The sequence below is a fragment of the Mastomys coucha genome, unplaced genomic scaffold (genome assembly GCF_008632895.1).
Source record: "Mastomys coucha isolate ucsf_1 unplaced genomic scaffold, UCSF_Mcou_1 pScaffold20, whole genome shotgun sequence".
NCBI lineage: Eukaryota > Metazoa > Chordata > Mammalia > Rodentia > Muridae > Mastomys > Mastomys coucha.
In genome coordinates this window covers 36,641,087-36,658,780 of record NW_022196903.1, presented here as the reverse complement: position 1 = coordinate 36,658,780, position 17,694 = coordinate 36,641,087, and the positions used below count along the sequence as shown (strand labels likewise).

Sequence of the window (17,694 nt, the reverse complement as noted above, 5' to 3'; positions counted from 1 at the left end):
CCCCAGCCCGAGAGAAAAAGTGTTTCTCAGAGACTTTACTGGGCTTATAATGCCTAAAATACTTACATGTACTGTCTGGTCCTTTACAGAAACCAGTGCCAACTCAAAGTGGGTGAGATCTTTGCTATTTATTTATGCGTTCCATGCCAGATGAGACATTTAGCTCTGAGAGTCAAGAGAACTTAAAACCCAGAACTTCAGTAAAAAACAGACAGAAGCTCCTCCATCCTGCAATGAGCTTGACCTGTTCAGGCCTTCTGAGAAAAAGGTCACTGGGGATCCCAAAGTCCAGGGGCCAGCTCTTTAATCTCTTTGAAGGCCTAAGACCAGGGGAAGAGTTCCAGGGTGGAGAGAATTGCAGCTGACGCATGGCCTCATAGGCAGGACTTTGGGGCCTGTCTCTTTAAATCTCAGGTAATTTGGGAGGAGGGAGTGCCCACACAGCTCCTGCTTACTCCCAACAGGAGCTCCAGATAGACAAGCCCAGCAGATTTCCAGCTCTGCCAAGAGGAACAAAGCAGGAGCCCTCTTCAGATTCCTAAGGGCAGCCACGGGAAACCTCACCAGTTCCACAGGTGAAGTAGGAGACAGGAGACAGGAGACGGGACCTCTACAGAGAGAGAGCAGGCCGGCTCTTGGGGGTGCCAATGTGGCCCCAGGGTCGAGCCCAGTTGGGGTCTGGCATCAGCCTCAGCCCCCCAAGGAACCAGCCTTCCACCCCATGGGGTGGTCACTGCCCAAGGAGAAGGGGTTAATACTCTGCCTATGGAACAAGTTCTGCAGATGGTTCCACAGACAAGAGTCCTGGGCTCAGAGCCGAGACGAGCAGAACCTGCTACAGCAGAAGAGGTAAGTTTGCCATCTGCTTCTGCGCCTTCTACCTCTGCAGCAGCAAAGCTTACACCCCACCCCCTCCTGGGTTGCTTGAGTCTTCTCTTAGCACCCTCTATGGACAGTCTATGCCCTTTGTTAGCACTTTCTCCTGAGTGTTGGCCTGTGAGGCTAGCTGGCCAGGATGTCAGGTGGAGGTTGCCTGGGCATGGTTGTTAGTTTCCTTTAAGGTCTCATTCATTTCTGCAGGTTTTCTGTGAGTACCTCCCCAGTAGCCAGGCACCCCACTGCCCCTTGTGAGCTCTCTCCCCTAAAGGTGATGGTGGCAGTGTAATATCTTATGTATCTGTACTCCATGCTCCTACAGCAGACTAGGACAGAAAACATTTTATATATAAGTATGCATGCGGAAATGAATGAGTGAAATAAAGCAATAATAAAACATGGCCAAAAATGTGAAAATACATATCATTCCTCTGCATTTGTCTCAGCTACTTGAGGAGTTTAAAGACCCAACAACACTCAGTTGCAGCCTGGAGTGTCTTCATCTCTATTCATGGATTGGCATGGACTCCTGGGCTCAACGCCAACGATACTCACCATGCTATCTTTCAGGCTAGGGGGACCGGGAGGGAGTCTGGAGTTTAAGCCCTTAGAAAATCTCACATTTTGATTCTATCTGCTAAAAGTAGACTTCCTTCTATTCACTTGATAGCCACTCCTGACTCATGGCATCTTACAGTTGGTTTTGATACCAGGAAACTGGGTGACCCACTGGATCTTGGGCCCAACCTGTAAGCACTCTTCTCTCTGCCATTGCCAGTGGGATTCCCCACCCATTTGGTGACATGTTAAAAGGAAGTCCTGCTTTTATGGCCTCCCTCCAAGGCAATTCAGTGACAGGTAGCATGTGTATCCACAGAGGAAAGGCTGAAGTTTTCGTCTTCAGGTTTTTCTCCATCTCTGAATGCAGGGCTTGTCTTAGCTTGGCCTCAAGGCTGCCTGGGATTTCCTATGCTTTTGATTAAACATTCCCTGCTGGGATGTGCCCCTTCTTGGAGCTGTGGCTTTCCTGTCTCTCACAGAAGCCACCCACCTCTCTTCCCCCAGGCCTTGGGAGAGTGGGGTTAGAGCACATGTCTGGCTGATGACATCTTAGGACAATAGAATGGCATTGTTGTTAGAGAATAATTCCTCATTGGTTTCACTTCTCCTCTTCCCACTCTCAGGACCCTGTTGCTGGGGGCATCAGACACAGACTGCAGAAAGTTCATGGGTTTTGAAAGAGGCAGGTGAGGTTCCTACATCTCATATGCAGGGCCTGAGCAGGCAACCTAGCTAAGCATATGCTATCTGCAGGCATCTAATCTGCATTCATTTCTTCCTACCTACTGATGGGCCTCCTCTGCAGTGTTAGGCTAGGAAGGCCTATTGCCACCAGTAACAGGATTCTCCTCCCCATTTTTCCCTCCACATCTGTTTCCATAGTTTCTTAACCCTCTTCTTCCCAGACAGTTGGTGTCTATGCTAGTGGCCTTCTTTGGATGGCACTTCCCAGAAGGGACTGAAATTTCCTAGGAGTTTCTTGGCCTGAGTGGTCAGCTATACACAAGGAAGACATGGCAGAAATTAGACAAGCTGGAGGTGAGCACTTAAGTGAGCACCATGAACTGTGAAAGAATCTCATCATCTACAGGTACCATCACCTGGTTTATCTGATATAAAGTTAAACGTGGGCTTTGGAGGGAATGGGATTCTGTCATTCCCATAAACGCAAGTTAGAACTCAAAAGAGGAGGCCCAAAGAAAAATTCTAGGAACTAGGTATGATTTAATGGAGGATGGTTTCACCAGAAGGCAAAGCTTTTCTAAGAACTCTGTAAGATGAGCAGAGGGAAGTCAGCCTTTCTCTGTGTGATACACTTCTCTTGGGTCTTAATCATGCAGCTCCCTAGTTTAATCCCATAGTAACTGAACTCTCAACTCTTTCTCATTTCTACTAAACTATTTTTTTCTGGCCCGAAGTTTCTCATTTCTGTATATCCAAATGCATTAAACATCGATTGAGTATACCTCATATTCCATTAGCTTTGCTGGGAAACTCACCTGATATAGTTCTTGCTGCTCAAGGAGCCTGTGTTCTGATAAGCAAAGTGTACCAAAGTGCATGTTGTCCCAACATATCTTCAGATTAAATCAAGCTCAGAGAGAAAATACTAAGACAACAAAGTTATTTTGTTGCTTGTATGTGCTATGTAGATAGGTTTGTGGTAGTTACATCAATACTTAACATGTACAGCATTCTTTCTCTATCATCATTCCTAAACATTAGGGTACAATAGCAATTTATAGAGCATTTGTATCCCATTAGGCATTATTGGCTACCTAGAGATCATTTAAAGTACACAGGTGGAAGTCACGGAAGTGGTGCATGCCTATACCCTCCGTACTGAGAATACTGAAACAGGGGACTGAAAACCTCAAGCCAAGCCTAGATAACGATAACACAGGAAAAACTTGTCTCCAGAAATCCAAGACTTAATAAATAAGATGAATATTGTGGCTTTCACTTGTGACCTCAGGACCTGGGAGAGTGAGGTAGGAGTGTTGCCATAAGTTTACCATGAACTACACAGTGAGCTCCAGGCCAGCCTGGGCCAGAGTATAGTCATAATCTCAAAGTGCACTATGAATGTATAAACTATGTGCAAATATCATATCACTGTATGGAGGGGACTTCAGTTTTATGAAGTTTGGGACAAAGTAGGATCTTCTAGAACCACTGTCCTACAGATACTGGAAAAAATAACCATACTTAGGCTCAAGGTGAGCATGGGTGAAGGTCATGCAAAGGTTTAAACAAGTGTGGAGGGAGTACAGAAAGAAACCGTCCTATCTGGTATCTGATTTCTGCTAGTGTGGGGTGTGCTGAGAACTTCACAGAGGCTGCCCAACCTGACTTCCCACCCCTACTGTGCTGGCATTTTCAGTTCCTGGGAGGACAGGGAGTCATGCTGGATGTTTGAGTTGGGTTACATAGATAGCTGTATAAATAAGATCTATGAGGTGAAGTTTCCATGCAAGCTAAACTCTGGCACTCTTCTGTAGGCCTCAGTGCTTGCCCTGATAAACACATACACATATACTTGCCTTCTTGTCCAAGGAAAGGAGTTGTGGCAGTTAAGAAACAGCTTGGTTCCAAATCTTGAAAGAGCCCCAGCTGGCTCTCCAAATTTTGACTTCCTCATCTTATCTCAGCTGGAGAGAGGTGACCTATGAGTGCCCAGTGTATGCCATGTTACCACACATGACTGATCTTTCTCATCTGTGGTCATTGCTCTGGGCCTGACCCCCACCTCCCAAGAAAAATCAGGAAGAGCCATAAAAACTAGAAAAACCACATAATTTAATGGAAAGCGCCTAGGGCTGTGTTCTTGGTAATCAAGTCTACCTTTTAACCCTGTGTGATCTTCTGGCAACTATTTAACCTTGCTGCCTCAGTTTCCTCTTCATTAAAAACAATGGGAGAATTCATTGGCTTTTGTTGTATGGCCATGGAAAACAAGTACAGGATTAAGGGATGTTGCTTTGGAAACTGAAAGGCACATTGAACAAATGAGATCACAACAAAGAAAATATATTATTAAAAAGGCAACTACTAAAGGTGACAAAAATCAGTGGGGATATGAACAACCTCCTCTTAACAGGGATGAATCCAGTCAGAATGAAAATGTATGTTCCAGGGCTGGAGAGATAGCTCAGCGGTTAGGAGCAATGACTGCTCTTCCAGAGGTCCTGAGTTTAATTCCCAGCAACCACATGGTGGCTCACAACCATCTGTAATAGAATCTGATGCCCTCTTCTAGTGTGTCTAAAGACACCGACTAACAGTGTATTCATACATAAAAAAATAAATAAATCTTTAGAAAATGTATGTTCTTGGCAACAACATACTATTATCCCTCATGATCTACGGGTGCCTACAGTCATCTGTAATGGTATTTGTAGAGAAACTCATGTATATCCTCAGAGACCCCCACTTCTATCCCCAATTAACACAAAGAAGGACAGAAATAGCTAACAAGGCACTGAGCTCAGCTCAGACTCTGACCTGCTTGGACGAAGCACTTCAGAGGAGCACTTCACCCTGGGGCTCCATCTGTTATGTGAACATATTAGATTGCATTTCTGCAAATTGCTGCTTTTCTGATTTGAACATTTCTTAAAACTCAGTGGATTCTTCCTTGTTTCCCAAAATAAACAACAGAACATGACTCATGTACATGGCACGCATAGACTTATGTGTGCATATAACCAGAAACAGAGGGTTTGGGAAGCAGAAGTCATAGAGAAGGGAGGCCAATGGCTCTTACTTTGGAGACAGTGTTGGGGTTGAACAAGTGAACACTAACTTATGTCAGCAACAACAACATCAACATGCTAGGTTTTGTATCAAGAACACCATTTACTGAGTTTTTCCGAAGTCATCATGGAACTGGACTGTTCAATTTTATACTCAATTGCCAAGGAAAATAAAATATTGAAGAACCTTGAAATGTCTTTCATGTTTTTAATATTTTCCATTTTTTTGTTACTCTGTCACTACAGTTTAAATGATTCCACATTTTTGTTTCTTTCTTATTTTAATTATTAAAAATATTTTATTGTTACTAGGAAATTTTATCCATAGAAGTTTAATTGTTCTTCATGTGAAGAATTTTTTTCTCTTAATAAGTTATGAATAATTACACCTGTAAATCAGAGTTTCTCTATCCTGGCATGGTTACCACCTCAGGATAATTCTTTGTAGATGGTCCTGTGTGGGATGTTCAGCATTCTCTCTTCCTTTTACCCCCTGTCCCTTAGTTGTCCTCTAACCTTCTACAATGGGTTACTGTTAGGGAATCTACAGGATTCTTTGAAATACCTTGCACTTCTTTTGGAGCCCAGGAATTGTGAGGCAAAACTATGTTAGGAAATTAGGGCTTTCTCTACTATCACCTTGTGGCCCTATATAGTTACTACAAGTAATAAAGTAACCTGGGACATGCTCCCTGACCATTCCTCCTTCAATTTAATGAATTCTGGAGTTTGCAACCAGAGAAGGTCATTTCTTATATACATCATTGAGTTGGATTATAAGCCATTTCCTTACTAGGGGTGTGGTTTGACTAAATTGACAGATAAGACACTGGGCACTTCTTTTGATTTGACTTTCTGATGAATAATGGATAAGTTGTTACTATAGGGATGTCTCAAAATATTTCATAGGATATATTTATAGAGTTAGAGGGAGGTAGTTGTGAATGGGAATGATCAAAATACATTGTATAAATGCATTATATTTTCAAAGAACACACATGATGTAGCATTGAAATAGTTGTATAAATAAGGTTCAATCTTAATTGAGCATCATATAACTTTTCCCAGTATATGTAGCAGCCTTTGGTCTTTCCTGGGACTACTAGAATAGCAACAGACAAAAGAGAACAGATTACATAGGCAATAGAGAAGCTCATGGGGGACAGTTGCCAGTTTCTGAGAAGTATCATGAACAAAATAAAACTCTGATTTTCAACTGTAGAGGAAGAAACATATCTTATTTACAACACAAAGTATAATATGTTACAATAATAAATATAAGACCAAAGGAAAGAGTAAAACTATTAGAGGGTGGTGGTGGTGGTGGTGGTGGTGGTGTGTGTGTGTGTGTGTGTGTGTGTGTATGTGTGTGTGCACACGCCCGCATGTGTTGTAAGAAGCACTGTTACCCCTACATTCTAGTGTTGACTCTAAAATACATAAGTAAGGGAGCTTGGGGAAAATGGTTGGAGTCAAGATTATGGGGAAGAAAATAGAAAACTTGCAGCAGTGTTTTCAAGTCAAACCCTGTTTCCCATTTCGATTCTATGTTTATTTAAGGTTGACTTAGGGGGTGGTAGATAAAGTCAACAAGGAGGGGGAGTAAAGCCACCTTGGCATCACCGCTGAGTCATCCATTCGACAACGATCATAGTGAGCACCCACAGCACACTAGGTGATTTTGCCGGGCACAGAAGTGCAGAATGCACAATGGACAATCACTGGGTTAGGGGAGTGGATTCAGGAGGAAGCAGTCTTGTGGGCACAGGCCCAGCAAGAACGGTGTGCTCTGTGGGGCTGAGGCCTGTGGTGAGACTGAAGTGCCAGGTGTAAGGAGTGAGGGGGAGGATCACAGAATGGAAAAATAGTTGCACAAAGACCATGAAGGGCCTCTGTGTTCCTTATCCTTGGGAATTGAAAGACCTGTCGGCTTTTTGTAAGCTGTGACTGCATTGCCGTTTAGAAAGACTATCTTGACAGCATAAAAAAAGACAGACTAGGAGTTAAGTAGGGCACAGGGAAACCAACTGAATGTCTTGTTAATCCTGGGCTAGAGAATAAAGACATGAATTAATGAGCTTTAGTAGCAACAAAAAAGGAAGAACTAAATGGAGACAGAATCTTAAAGGATTGATTGAACCTGGTTGGGGCCGGCCTGTGGGCCTATGATGGAGATGGGGGTTATAGTTGGGGGAAATAGAAGTCACTTTCTACTCTTTATTGCTTTTCCAGCCCCAGCTTTGCAATAAGCTTCTTGCCACTGCCAAAACTTTAGGATGGGAGCTCTTGTACAAGTGCTTTTTTCGTATGCCATGTAATGGGCTATCTATGGATAAATGTAATTGCTTTTACTCCCATGGAAAGACCAGATTGCTCCAAGCTGAAAGAAAAATTCAGTAAAATCGGAGCCATGTGTTTTAGTTGGGGTAAGACTACAGAGTTGATTTGCAGAGCCAAAGGACATACTTTTGCCTAAAACATATGAAAGTAAAGTAATAAGTGAGGAAATCATGAGGGCTGGGAGTTGAGGGAGGATCTGAATTCCAAGTTGGATGCACTTGAGAAGGAAATGGAAGGGGAAAAAGACAACAGTCACATCCACATGAAATTAAAGAAATGGATTCTCTAAAGTCGTTGCTTTACTTGCCCTTCATCTGTCACCTTGTTGGCCACCATTTGTATCTTCACACGTGATTATGGTAGAAATAAAGTAGCACCTACAGCCCTACAGACAGGGGTGGAGAACAACCATTGACTTGGCTTCCAAAGGGTTAAAGTGTGCTCTTTAGGGCTGGGATTCCGAGGTATTCCTTAGACCTATGACTTCAACAATTTCACATGCATGTGCCACACTCAGTACCTCTTGACTTGAAAAAGACTTCCTGAAATTTCATTTTCACAAGAATCCACTGGGACTCTTTCTAAACTGCAGACCTGGACATATTCAGGCCAAAGGGTGATCTGAGAGTTGAAATTTCACATTCATTTGCATAAGATACTGATCACCCATAGACTTCCTGATTTACAAAAGAAAAATGTAGAAATTAAGATGTAAGAAGAGAGAGTGGGGGATATGAATGACCACTGCCTGGAGCCAAGATTTCTCACAAGGGCCATTGCTGTTTCTTTAGATTGAATCCTAAAGATACTGCCAGAGAACAGAGTAAAGTGGGGAAATCAAATGTCCTACAATGAAGATCAAATAGCAAGGCATCTTGTAACAGAAAAACCCCACCAGTCTCTGCATGTCAACTTCCTCTACAAATATGAGGGAAGAACTCCTTACACCTCTAGTACATAGAAAACAATACTTATCATGCAGGGCAATCTTAGGACACTTCTGAGTTTAGAATAATACCACTCCAGGCATGATGAGGCCATCAGGTGAATGTGTACTTGAACAAAACTCCTCTTTCTTGGTCCCGTGTGCACAGACTTTTTATATATAATGTGTAATATGTAAATATATTATATTATAAATATGTAAATATAAAATATCATATACAATTAATTATGTAATTATATAAATATTCATATATTGTATTTATATATACTTATGCAATATACAATAATTATATATAATTAATAAAAATTATATTACTGTATGTAGTATATAATACATGCATTATATATAACATTATATTATACATGTTATGTTATAATATATATCATACTATAATATATATTATATAGTAATATATCCTGTATTATATCCTATATTTTCTTATTTTCAGTATTTTCAGTACTATGGGATAGAAAACAAGTTAGGGGACTCTCTTACACAGGCTAAATGGACAAAGTCAGTTTAGGTGAATTGAATAGTTGGGAGAAAATAGTTTGTGGCCCTTATGCTGTAATGGACCCTTTTGCCTGGGTCAGGAACCTTATCATCCACTGTTTTTTAGACACACACCTTTGAGTGAAGTCCTGCAGCTGGGTATGTTTACTGTTATCACCTTTGTTTTCCCCTTTCCTGGTAGGATCTGGGAGTCACCTCTTCTTCTAGCTGCCAAAGAAAATGATGTCCAGGCTCTGAGCAAGCTGCTCAAGTTTGAAGGATATGAGGTGCACCAGAGAGGTATGCAGCAGAATTCTAGCCTTGGTCTGTAGGTTACTCCTCTTATCCTACAAACTATGCTAAGCGAGCCCCAGACCTAGAGTCTGTTTTTTCTCCATTAACTTCCCCAAAAGGCATTATATATTCTTTCCCCGTCTCTAATGCTAGGAGCCATGGGGGAAACTGCACTTCACATAGCAGCCCTCTATGATAACCTGGAGGCTGCAATGGTGCTAATGGAGGCTGCCCCAGAACTAGTCTTTGAGCCCATGACTTCGGAGCTATATGAAGGTGAGATTCGAAGAAGGATGGTAAGCTGTTTTCCAACAATTTCAAGTCAATAATTTGCAGAACCAGGGAAATTTTCTGAAGATCCCTAATCTTTATTATTAGTGGCCAAGCTGTCTTTTTTGCTAAGTCAATTTTGATGACAAGTCATTACCTCTTGTCCAGAGGCCCAGAGAAGGAGCAGAGTTGGATAGAGGGAACAAAAGGATCTCCTGGGAACCTCTAATACCCATAGGGTCTCTCTCATCCATCCCAGATGGCAGCACAAAAGAAACTATGGGGATACACAGAAGCGATTCCTTCAGGGTCCTAGAAACAGATATGCAACTCATAATTCTCTCTTGGTCAGGTCAGACTGCACTGCACATTGCAGTAATAAACCAGAATGTGAACTTGGTTCGTGCTCTGCTTGCCAGAGGGGCCAGTGTCTCTGCCAGAGCTACAGGCTCTGTCTTCCACTACAGGCCTCACAACCTCATTTACTATGGTAAGAGCTGGGCCAGACTCAGAGGTAGAGAGTGGGGCAGAGGGTAAGGAGGGAATGCTAAAGAAGACCCTTTCCTTGGTTATATCTTCTGGGAGGCTGGGAGAGAGTTGTTTGTAAAACTTAGAGCCAGGGGCCAATTTCTCCTGTAACCTTCTGTATTGTTCTTTCCTGAGGTTTATATTGGCCAAATGATCCCAAGCCACAAGCTGAGATATGGGAGTGAGGAGGCAGTTGTGGGCCTGGAGGGCAGATAGCGCTCTCATCATCTAATCCTGCTGTCTCCTACTACAAATTTCTTTGTGCCCACAGGAGAGCATCCATTGTCCTTTGCTGCCTGTGTGGGTAGTGAGGAGATTGTCAGACTGCTCATTGAGCATGGAGCTGACATCCGGGCCCAGGACTCCCTGGGTAAGAGCAGGGATGAGGAAAAAGTGCTGGATTCTCTCTGTGTGTCTCTCTGTCTCTCTGTGTGTGTCTGTCATTCTCTCTCTCTCTGTGTGTGTGTGTGTGTACACGTCTGTTCACATGTGTGTATGTGTGTGATGTCAGGTGAGAAAGAAACACTCCAATGGAGAATGAATCACCAGGGAACCTGATGGCAGTCTCTGTTCTCCCCAGGAAATACAGTACTACACATACTCATCCTGCAGCCCAACAAAACCTTTGCCTGCCAAATGTACAACCTGCTACTGTCCTATGATGGGGGAGACCACCTGAAATCCCTGGAACTTGTGCCCAATAACCAGGGACTCACCCCTTTCAAGTTGGCTGGGGTGGAAGGCAACATTGTGGTGAGACCATACCCTAAGTGGTCTTTAATGACCCTCGTTTTGCATTACTTGGAAGAAAGAGAATTGAGAACCCACTTTAGATCCTATTCTTAGCTTTACTTGGGATCTGTTTCAACCTATGTCTTTCATGTTCCTGCCCCCCTTTTTTTCCTGCATGTTTATTCCTAGTGAAGTACTGAGAATTCATGTACTCTAGACCTCATGCTGAGATTTTCTGCAATGCCCAAGTCAATTTGTCTTTCCAGAAGAGACATGACAATCCCCTCATATTTCTAGGCTCTGGAATGATTCCCAGGGCAAGATAAATCTAGGATTATGTGTAGCATGAGTTCTTTGGTCTTCCAAAGGCTGTGGTCTTTAAGGAAAATGCCTTCTCTTCTAGTCCTTTCCTTTTGGGCTATGCTATTCCATGCAGCTGTGAGTCCTGACCATCTCAACTCTCTTTTAGATGTTCCAACACCTGATGCAGAAGCGGAAACACATCCAGTGGACATATGGGCCATTGACCTCCACACTTTATGATCTCACTGAGATTGACTCCTCGGGAGATGATCAATCCCTATTGGAACTTATTGTTACTACTAAGAAGCGGGAGGTACAGTCTTTCACAGCCCAGGCCTTGGTGAGGGGTGATAGGGTCATGGTGGTAACTTTTCTATCCTTTCTGTTGCAGGCTCGCCAGATCCTGGACCAGACACCTGTGAAGGAACTGGTGAGCCTCAAGTGGAAGAGGTATGGGCGGCCCTACTTCTGTGTACTGGGTGCCATCTACGTGCTGTACATCATCTGCTTTACCATGTGTTGTGTCTACCGCCCACTCAAGCCCAGGATCACTAACCGCACCAACCCCCGGGACAACACCCTCCTGCAGCAGAAGCTCCTTCAGGTGACACCCTGGTGGTGACAGATAGGGCACTAGGAATCTGCTTTTCATCGCACTGTCCCACTTGCTTGACTCCATATCAGCATTTCCCCTCTCACCTAGATCTCTCCTAAAAGGGCATAGAATCCATATGCACACACGGAGACACACATACATTCTTACTCTAGGAGCAGAGTTTGAGACTAGCTGAATCTCATGGGCTAGAAAAAATAAAAACTGAAAGAGCCAGGGACCTTGGAAACTAGATTATGTCAAACAGAGATAGGTGATTTACCAATATTTTTCCTCCCTAGGAGGCCTATGTGACCTCAAAGGATGATCTCCGGTTGGTGGGGGAGCTGGTGAGCATCATTGGGGCTGTGATCATCCTGCTGGTGGAGGTGAGGTGTGGATAGAATCCTGGTGGAAGCGATCTGACCCATGGGCCCAGTCTGCATTCTGGTCTACAAGTGCCTTTGTGTCTCTGAATTCTTTCCAGATTCCAGACATCTTCAGGTTGGGGGTCACTCGATTCTTTGGGCAGACCATTCTTGGGGGGCCATTCCATATCATCATGTAAGTGTCTCCTTCATCTCATTTCCATCCTTCATCTCATTAGAATATCCCTCACCTTCCTTTATCTCTGAGTTCTCTGTGTGATGTGTAACCCCAGAGTACTGAATGTGTCAAGGCTGAGTCTGATAGTATGAGGTGTATTTCAGCTGCAATAGGTCCCCAGGATGAGCCTGGCTTCTTTCTCATTACATCCACTTTTCTTCCACCCAGTATCACTTATGCCTTCATGGTGCTGGTGACCATGGTGATGCGACTCACCAATGTAGACGGAGAGGTGGTACCCATGTCCTTTGCTCTGGTGTTGGGCTGGTGCAATGTCATGTACTTTGCCAGAGGATTCCAGATGCTGGGTCCCTTCACCATCATGATCCAGAAGGTCAGTTCCTCCCCCATCCTTTCTAATAAAGAGCCTCAGACCAAGGTTAAGTAAACACTTTTCCAGATGGCTGGACAGTACATATTTCAGGTGTTGTGACCCTGACATAGTTCTTTTTATATGTTTTTCTCACTGTCTTTCTTTTGAACATGTTTAAAATCCTCTTACAAACCTTTAAATCATCCTTAGTTTAACAGCCTCACAGAGACAGGGCAGGCAGACTTAGCCAGCAAGGCTGTAATTTGCCAACCCATCCTGGTATATGAAGCCAGCAGACGTTGGGGTTAGACCTGCTGCTGTCAGGTGGGTAATTGCCCTGAAGGTAGTGTTCTCTGCCTCCTCCTCTTTGTAGATGATTTTTGGTGACTTGATGCGATTCTGCTGGCTGATGGCTGTAGTAATCCTGGGATTTGCTTCAGGTGAGTCATGAGGATGGAACCTGTGAGAGGAAAGGGCTTCGAGGAGCTTAGACGATACAGATATCTTCACACTGAACTTGGAGAGAGGCCAGAGGTTACAGGAGGCCAGGAAATGTCTAAAGATGGGATACTGCTCAGAAGTAAAGGAACGTAGTATCAGGGACAGATTAGGAACATGAGTCTTGTAAAAAATAGTAGAGCATAATAACTTAAAATTTATCAGTTTTGAGCTGATCAGGGACAACTGCAATAAACCTGTTAATGTGGACAGGGGAAAGCTCAGGGGGGCCTCAGCCTTACACAGAAAGACTACAGACAAGTAAGGAATGCTGAGAGAAGAAATATTCTTCCCCAGGAAAGAATGTACTAATTTGTTAGCTTACACCAAAGGATAACCTACAAGTAACATCATAAGACTGAGCTGGCCATATTTATGGATTTATGAAATATATATGTATATATGAAATATAACAAAAATTAATGAAAAGGAGGCCATAAATTTGTTAAGAAGGGGTATATGGGAGGGTTTGGAAGGAGGAAAAGGAAGGGAGGGAATAAAGTAATTTTATTGTCATCTCAGAAAATGAAAGAAATAATTTAAAATGCATTGTTTAGAGTTAAGACCACAATATGTGATGAAGGGAATAGAATGTAAATGGACAACAAGTGGTGGGCTATTCATGATACAGTTGCCATGGTAACTCTCACCCCTTGGGTGGAGCAGCCTTCTATATCATCTTCCAGACAGAAGATCCTGATGAGCTGGGCCACTTCTATGACTACCCCATGGCACTGTTCAGCACCTTTGAACTCTTCCTCACCATCATTGATGGCCCTGCCAACTATGACGTGGATCTGCCCTTCATGTACAGCATTACCTACGCTGCCTTTGCCATCATCGCCACACTGCTCATGCTCAACCTCCTCATTGCCATGATGGGTGACACTCACTGGAGAGTTGCCCATGAGCGCGATGAACTCTGGAGAGCACAGGTGAGCCCTCTGGTGGCTAGGAGGATTACTGCATCTATCTCTCGAAACTGGCCATGCTCAGATAAAAGGAGCCATTTGTACTCCATGTGTGTTTGGATAGGTTTTTGCACAAGTTGCAAAATAATGAAACATGCCCAGGGGGATTTAATTAGCAACAAAGAGCACTTCTGGAAACCTTCGGAAGGATTCTGTAGAGTTTTCTCAACAATTAAATCCTTGGTCTTTTCTAGAAATACAGTGAACAAATGGCTAAAACTATATTTGGTCAGTTTTGCTCCCAAGTAAGAATGGAACTATCTAGTCTTCTTTAACACACTGAAGCCTGCAAAGTTTGACCCAGAAAAATTGAAAGTGTTATAAATGACATAAAAAAAAATCTCCTGTCTTTAGCAGCAGAAGCTATCTTAAGCCAGATCATTATGATGGGCATACATAAAAGACAATGAGATGAATCAAGTCCCCATTTAAAAATATACCTGTAAAAGAATTTATCTCACCAAATATAATTTAAGCAAAATAAAAATGGGACTATAAAACCCTGGAAAGCATTTAACTGTGATGTGTAGAAATGGAGTAAAACCGTAAGCTGGTAAGAAGGATTTGCTGGAAGAAATCTTTTGAAAATATGTGGATATTAAGTTTCCAAGTAAGATGTTTATATTCAGAAGTCACTTTATGCATGCAGGGTCGAAACATTCTGAAATCTGTGAAACCCCTTTATCCTTTCCAGGATCTTGCCTCAACCTGGGATCAAGGTCTCTCTCCTGAGAACCTCTTATATGCTACCTGTACCTCACCTGGCTTTATCATGGCTTTCAAGTCATAGGATAAAGAATTGTGGGTTCAAGTCCAATCCATTCTCTTCCACAGAAGAGACTCTATTAAGTTCATACTGCCATCTTGGTCTGGGGGCTTGCTTCCATTTCTAGAAAGCCATAAGTCCCTGAGTTTTTCCATAACTAAATTGTCTTCCCTCTGCCTGGCCTCTGCTCCTCTCCCTGCCCTTCTCAGTCAGCACATGATCTCCTCTCTGACTTCCCTTCCTATACCCAAATAAAGGTTGTGGCCACCACTGTGATGCTAGAGAGGAAGCTGCCTCGTTGCCTGTGGCCTCGATCTGGGATATGTGGGCGAGAGTACGGTCTTGGGGACCGCTGGTTCTTGAGGTAAGTGATGTGGTATTCCTTGAGCAGTCACTTTAGATGATTTCGCTTATTCTTAGAAGCTCTATGGAGGTCTGTATGCTTTCTGGACCTCGTGTTCATTGCCTTAAATCTGGCTACTGAGGACAAGACTCAATTTTGAGCTTGGGCCCCTAAGCATCCTCAGAGGAGAGCCTGCAGCTATCTGAGGCCTGGCTGCTGAGGAGTTGATGCTCCATATCTCCACACTGGCTGCATAGAATTTTCAACACTGGTGGGGCTGGATGACAAGTGTTGAACTTGAATCTTCTTTTCAGTAATCCCTCCTTCCACTCTCCCTAGGGTGGAAGATAGGCAAGATCTCAACAGGCAACGCATCCGCCGCTATGCACAGGCCTTCCAGCAACAAGATGGCCTCTACTCTGAGGACTTGGAAAAAGACTCAGGAGAAAAACTGGAGATAGCGCATCCCTTTGGTGCCTATCTGTCCTTTCCTACACCCTCAGTGTCTCGAAGTACCTCCCGAAGCAGCACCAACTGGGAAAGGCTTCGACAAGGGGCCCTGAGGAAGGACCTGCGAGGAATAATCAACCGGGGCCTGGAAGATGGGGAGGGCTGGGAGTACCAGATCTGAATGTTGGCTCTCACCAAGCATCAAAACAGAACAAAAGAAAGACAGTTAAAAACTAGAAGTCATTCTTCGAGTCCAAGGGAGAAGGGGGAGGAACATGCCAAGGAATGTACACTAGGAAAAAATGCTCCAGGGCTCCACAACTCCTTCTTGGAGCAAAATGAAGGAGACTCTGTGGTCCGTGCCTCAACCAAGCATTCCTTGTTCTCTTATGGAAGCTCCCCTGTACACCAGAGCACTTTAAAGGCAGGCTTCCCATCTCAGGCATCTGTCTCCACCCAGGTCTAATAAGTGGGAGGGCACAGAACTCTTCCCAGAGTACTCCAGACAACGGACGGAGAACACCGAGATTGTGGGAAGGCGTGTGATGGAGAGATACAGGCACCAGTCTAGGGGTGGGGAAGCTAGGCTGAGCCTTGCCACCTTCCAATAAAGTCATTTCCTGATCCCCACCCAGCTCCCTTTCTGTTTCAGTGAACTTAAGCACTGGCCTACCCTGTCATGCCGCTCTGCTCCTCCTCCAAGACCTCCCTAACCCTTCTTTGCAGACTGAGGCATGGACACACCTCAACTTGTAAATTCCCTTCTTTCCCTTTAATATGGGGGAGGCTGTTGGAAGAGCAGGATTTGGGGGTGCAATGTCCAGAGGGCTGGGTTTAATGTGACAGGCATGGAAGCTGGAGTAGAGCCTGGCTCAGTCTCACACGTCCCTCCTCCACCCTATGGCCAGGACTGGGTTGGGGCATCGGCAGCTCACAGATTCCCGACCAGGCTTTACACTTCCACTGAGCCTGGCTGCCTCAGGTGCTGCTGGAGAAGCTGGATGTTGTGCAGAAGTTTCTTCTGGTGGCCAGCTAGGGTGATGCCTAGGCCTGGCAGGTCTCTGGTGGGGAAGGAGTGGATCAGACTTGGACCAGAGTCTTTAATATCCCAGATGTACCCCCTTGCCTGGGGCCCAGAGTGTTCACCCTCCCACCTCACCGACCCTCCGCTTACTCCAGGCTGAGCTGAGCCACATCACTGAAGGTGGAAAGACCAAACTTGGAGAAGTTGTCCTGGTAGCACTCTAGTCCAATGGCTGAAAGCCAGGCCTGGGGAGAGTCCAGGCAAGGAAAGTCCAAGGCCACAGGGTTCAGAAGAGCCTGGGAAGGCCTAAGGTGGGGGAGGAGCAAGCAAGTCAGGCTTCCTCTTCATCTTATTCTCTCTGCTCAATTTTCCTTTTGGTTTCTATCCACCCTCCCTGGCTTTCCCAGGCTCCTGCCCCAAGCTTCAGACCTGTCCCCGGGGCCCCCTTCAGCCTGGAGGGTATCAGGCTTGCGTATCATCTTGTCAAATGCAGCTACCAGCTGGTCAAAATGAGGCCGACGGGCTCGGTCCTTCTGCCAAGTGTCTAGCATCAGTAGATGTAGTCCAGGGGGGCACCCTGGAGGTGGGGGCAGCCGGAACTCTTGCTCTATTGCGTTTAGTACCTGCAGGTCAAGAGGAACATGTGATGAAAAGCTACCGCTGGTACTTGTCTTAGAAAAGTGGAGAATGGGCCTAGTTTGGCTGTAGCATGGAGTTGAAGTGGAAAGGGAATTACAAAATATGGAATGCTCCAGTCACAAGATCTTAGAATAGAATGGCTCCAAAAGGAATGGGCTTAGGATATGAGACCAGAGAGGGACATCAGCAAGCGTCTGTGTCAGATTCACCTCCTGCTCATTCATGTCCCAGTAGGGCCGTTCTCCGTAGCTCATCACTTCCCACATGAGTATCCCAAAGCTCCAGACGTCGCTGGATGTTGTATACTTCCCATGCGTAATAACCTCTGGGGCTGCCCAGCGAAGCAAGGAACTTGAACCCTAAAGAGCAGAAGCAGGGGTAAACTGATAATAGCC

At 44.5% G+C, this 17,694-nt stretch overlaps 2 protein-coding genes across 4 annotated transcripts in view; one reads left to right on the top strand and one right to left on the bottom strand.

Annotated features, from left to right (window-relative positions):
- Positions 1–430: 430 nt before the first annotated feature.
- Positions 431–16,266, top strand: Trpv6 (transient receptor potential cation channel subfamily V member 6). 2 transcript variants are annotated; one of them, XM_031381671.1, is made up of 15 exons: positions 431–849; positions 9,173–9,270; positions 9,418–9,540; positions 9,887–10,024; positions 10,334–10,432; positions 10,643–10,815; positions 11,264–11,410; positions 11,489–11,701; positions 11,992–12,078; positions 12,177–12,253; positions 12,464–12,629; positions 12,982–13,048; positions 13,773–14,041; positions 15,101–15,207; positions 15,526–16,266. In XM_031381671.1, exons 1-15 carry the CDS (start codon positions 722–724, stop codon positions 15,815–15,817), a joined length of 2,184 nt encoding a protein of 727 aa, XP_031237531.1. In that variant the 5' UTR covers positions 431–721; the 3' UTR covers positions 15,818–16,266. The 2 variants fall into 2 exon arrangements, with proteins under 2 accessions (XP_031237531.1, XP_031237533.1); XM_031381673.1 differs by lacking the exons at positions 431–849; positions 9,173–9,270 and having other exon boundaries at positions 9,424–9,540; positions 9,892–10,024; positions 15,526–16,264.
- Ephb6 (EPH receptor B6) overlaps positions 15,858–17,694 on the bottom strand; it is a 15,953-nt gene continuing 14,116 nt past the window's right edge. For both annotated transcript variants that reach the window (XM_031381669.1, XM_031381670.1), the window contains exons 15-18: positions 17,509–17,658; positions 17,090–17,283; positions 16,811–16,966; positions 15,858–16,697 (exon numbers count right to left, since the gene is read on the bottom strand). In XM_031381669.1, coding sequence (XP_031237529.1) covers positions 16,589–16,697; positions 16,811–16,966; positions 17,090–17,283; positions 17,509–17,658 — 609 coding nt within the window. In that variant the 3' untranslated portion in view covers positions 15,858–16,588. The remainder of the gene's footprint in view (positions 16,698–16,810; positions 16,967–17,089; positions 17,284–17,508; positions 17,659–17,694) is intronic.